This window comes from Bison bison, unplaced genomic scaffold (assembly GCF_000754665.1).
Source record: "Bison bison bison isolate TAMUID 2011002044 unplaced genomic scaffold, Bison_UMD1.0 scf7180017864259, whole genome shotgun sequence".
NCBI classification, from domain to species: Eukaryota; Metazoa; Chordata; class Mammalia; order Artiodactyla; family Bovidae; genus Bison; species Bison bison.
Window position 1 is genome coordinate 3,434,941 of NW_011494831.1, and position 3,449 is coordinate 3,438,389.

The following is a 3,449-nucleotide window of genomic DNA, read 5'->3' on the forward strand; positions in this document are numbered from 1 at the left end:
ACCCTGACACAATGAAGAAAAGTGAAAGATAACCTAATGCCAAAACAGGTTTATTGCTTATTATACACAAAAGAATGTGAGCAACTTGCAAGTATTCAATATAAAAAGACTCAGGACAACTTGCCTTTTTTTCACCCTAAGAAAGCACACCATCTCCAGGCAAACACAGTGCAATCAAACTTAAAGTTTACATAAAAGACAATACTTTAAAGAAGTCCCTGCTTTTTAGGAAAAAGGATAAAATTGTCTAAAAGTAAATGAAATGAAATGAAACTAGAACAGTTATACTGATTCCTGTAGTAACATTAACTATTGTTTGTCTATAACATAAGACAGACTGAAAATTTAAATTGAAAAATAAAGTTGGATTTTTCAGCTTTATTGAAGTATACCTGATAAACTTACTTATTAGTATTTTAAAAAGGAAAAAAGTTCTGATAAACTTGTTGGGTATCATTTTTTTTAAACTTCTGGCTAAGAGTTTTACCAACCCCCTTCAAACCAAAAAATACAACAAAAAAATTTAAAGTATAGGTTCTTCCAGACACTAAGTCCAAAATTTTTCCCTTCTTCAAATCTTTTAAACCCAAATTATGAGAAATAATTTAGTCTGGCCACAGGGAACATTTCTACAGAATGACATAATCAGAAAATCTACTTCTTCCATTATTTAACTTATTCGTTCCCATCCTAATCAAATTCCAGGAATACAGAAAGTAAGAGGATATAATTTTCCCTGAAGACTGTGACTGAGACAAAACTGAATTTACAACATGAGAAACTTAAGCACTGAGGAAGGCCCTGATAACAGTGGAAATAAACCACCTTAATGGCCTCAAAAACAAACTGCATATCTCTAAGGCAGATTGGGAGAATCTGGATTTAACCAGGAATCAGTCTTTTCCAAAGCTGGGCAGGGAGGAAGTGTGGGAAGCACAGCTTTCCTAAAAGGATGAAAAATGTCACTTGGAGACACTCTGGTTTCCTGAGGAAGGGAAGGAGACACTGAAACATCTTGTTTTGTACCTTTTAGATCTTCCTTATTTTCCGCCATCAATAACTGTTCTATCTCCTCTTTCAAAGATAAACTTGTCTGAAACTCTTGTTTAGGTATCTTGAGGTGTTTTTTTTGAGTTATTCTCTGGTCTTTAACCCCCTCTGACTCAGGGTAATTTAGGTTGTAACTGGAATCCTCGCTGGCATCTTCCTTTGTGAGGGGTAGATATTGAGGCTCTACTGTGGTTTGTCTACTCTTAGATTCTTCTTTCAGTAAATCTACATCCTCACGAGATGTAATATTTGGGGCTTTATCTTGTGTAGAATTTTTACAAAGTAAGAAACCTCGTACCTTTCCCTCTTTCCCTGCTGTCTCTGTCACCGATTTCTTTGGATGTAGTACTGTTCTTATTAGGAGTCCCTGCGCATTTACTCTATATTCTTTTGCTGCTCGCTCTCTGCGCTGCTTCTGGAAGTCCTGGAGTTGAAGCAGTTCCTCCGGGAGCTCCATACATGTAGGCTAAGAAAAGAAAATGAACACAAGTCTACTATAACTAAACTTCTAAACATAGTCCTTAAAATCACTTCTACTAAACAGTATTTGGCAAGCAAGCATCTACTCAAATGTGTTCTTATGGCACCCTCTAGTGTCTTCAACTATAGCAGTATTCTTTTTCGAGTAATTTAAATATGTTGAATCCAGTTTTGCATGTTGTGCATGTGTGTATACATAAAGATTATAGGAAAAAAGTAAGGGTCCATTCCAATCTTGCCCCAACTGCCTTAGCAGGTATACCCTGTAAAAAGCCTTTGCATATTTGATTTCTTACTAAATATCTTTTCATTGGATTATATTTTTCAATTTTTATTTTCCTCCAACTTTTTATTTTGATAACTCTAAAAATATTTTATACAATTGGTAATATTATATTTTTTCCATCTTGATTTTTCCAACTAAAAAAATCTGTCTTAAGAAATTTTTCCATGTTGGCAATTTTAATGGCTGTATGGATATACCATAATTTGTTTAACCAACTGTTATGGATGGATATTTGGGTTGTTTCCAGTATCTTGTCATCACATAAATGCTACAATAAAGGATATATTAAGAAAATGTGCTCTCTATTACGAGGCAAATACTTTTTCCCGGGTTGCTTGCCCTTTGACTTTGTTCACAGTATTTTCACTATACAAAATTTTTGAAGTCAAATATCTTTTTTGAATTCTGAGTATTTCTGTTGCATAGAGAAGCATTCTCTCATACAATTCAATAGGAAAAAAATAAATAATCTAATTTAAAAGTGAGCAAAGGACTTGAATAGACAATTTTCCAAAGAAGATATTTAGATGGCTAACAGGTACATGAAAAGGTGCTCAATATCACTATTCATCAGGGAAATGCAAATCAAAGCCACAATGAGATATTAACATTTCTTAAGATGCCTATTATCAAAAATACAGAAAACAAGTATTGGTGAGAATGTGGAACAAAGGGAACTCTCATACACTGTTGAGAGGAATGTAAACTGGCACAGCTACTATGGGATGCAGTATGGAGGTTCCTCAAAAAATTAAAAATACAACTATTACATGGTCCAGCAATCCTATGTCTGGGTACATATCTGAAGGATTATGAAAACAGGATTGCAAAGAGACACGTACATTCCTTGTTCACTGTGTCATTATTAACAATGGTCAAGATATGTAAACAACCTGTGTCTATCAATAGACAAATGAATAAAGATGTAGTGTATATATACACACACAATAGAATATAATCCAGCCATTAAAAAGAAGGAAGTCCTGCCATTTGCAATAATATATTTGAACCTGGAGGGTTATGCTAAGTGAAATAAGCCAGAGAGATAAAGACAAATGATGCATGGAATCACTGATAGATGAAATCTTAAAAAAAAAAAGCACCAAACATGTTACTTCTTAAAAACAGAAAATAGAATGGTGGTTCCCAGGGGTTGAAGGAAAGGGAAATGGGAAGATATAAGTCAGAGGGTAAAAACTTTCAGTTTTAAGAAGAATAAGTTCTGGGGATCTAATGTACAGCATGGTTACTATAGTTTCTATTTGAAAGTTGCTGAGAGTGTATCTTAAGCATTCTCAGCACACACATAGAAAAAAGGTAGCCATGAGGTGATAGATGTGTTAATTATCTTAATCTTGGTAATGATTTCACAATGTATGTTGTATAATAATGATGTACACTTTGAGTTCAGTTTAGTCCCTCAGACGCGTCCATCACCAACTCCTGAGTTTACTCAAACTCATGTCCATTGAGTTGGTGATGCCATCCAACCATCTCATCCTCTGTTGTGCCCTTCTCCTCCTGCCTTCAATCTTTCCCAGCATCAGGGTCTTTTCAAATGAGTCAGTTCTTCGCATCAGGTGGCCAAAGTATTGGAGTTTCAGCTTCAACATCAGTCCTTCCAATTAATATT

General features: G+C 34.7%; 1 protein-coding gene across 1 annotated transcript in view; it reads right to left on the minus strand.

The window, feature by feature from the left end:
* Positions 1–856: 856 nt before the first annotated feature.
* The window catches only part of EXD1 (exonuclease 3'-5' domain containing 1), a 41,613-nt gene continuing 39,020 nt past the window's right edge, over positions 857–3,449 (minus strand). Inside the window, exon 14 of the mRNA XM_010848052.1 lies at positions 857–1,516. Coding sequence (XP_010846354.1) covers positions 857–1,516 — 660 coding nt within the window. The remainder of the gene's footprint in view (positions 1,517–3,449) is intronic.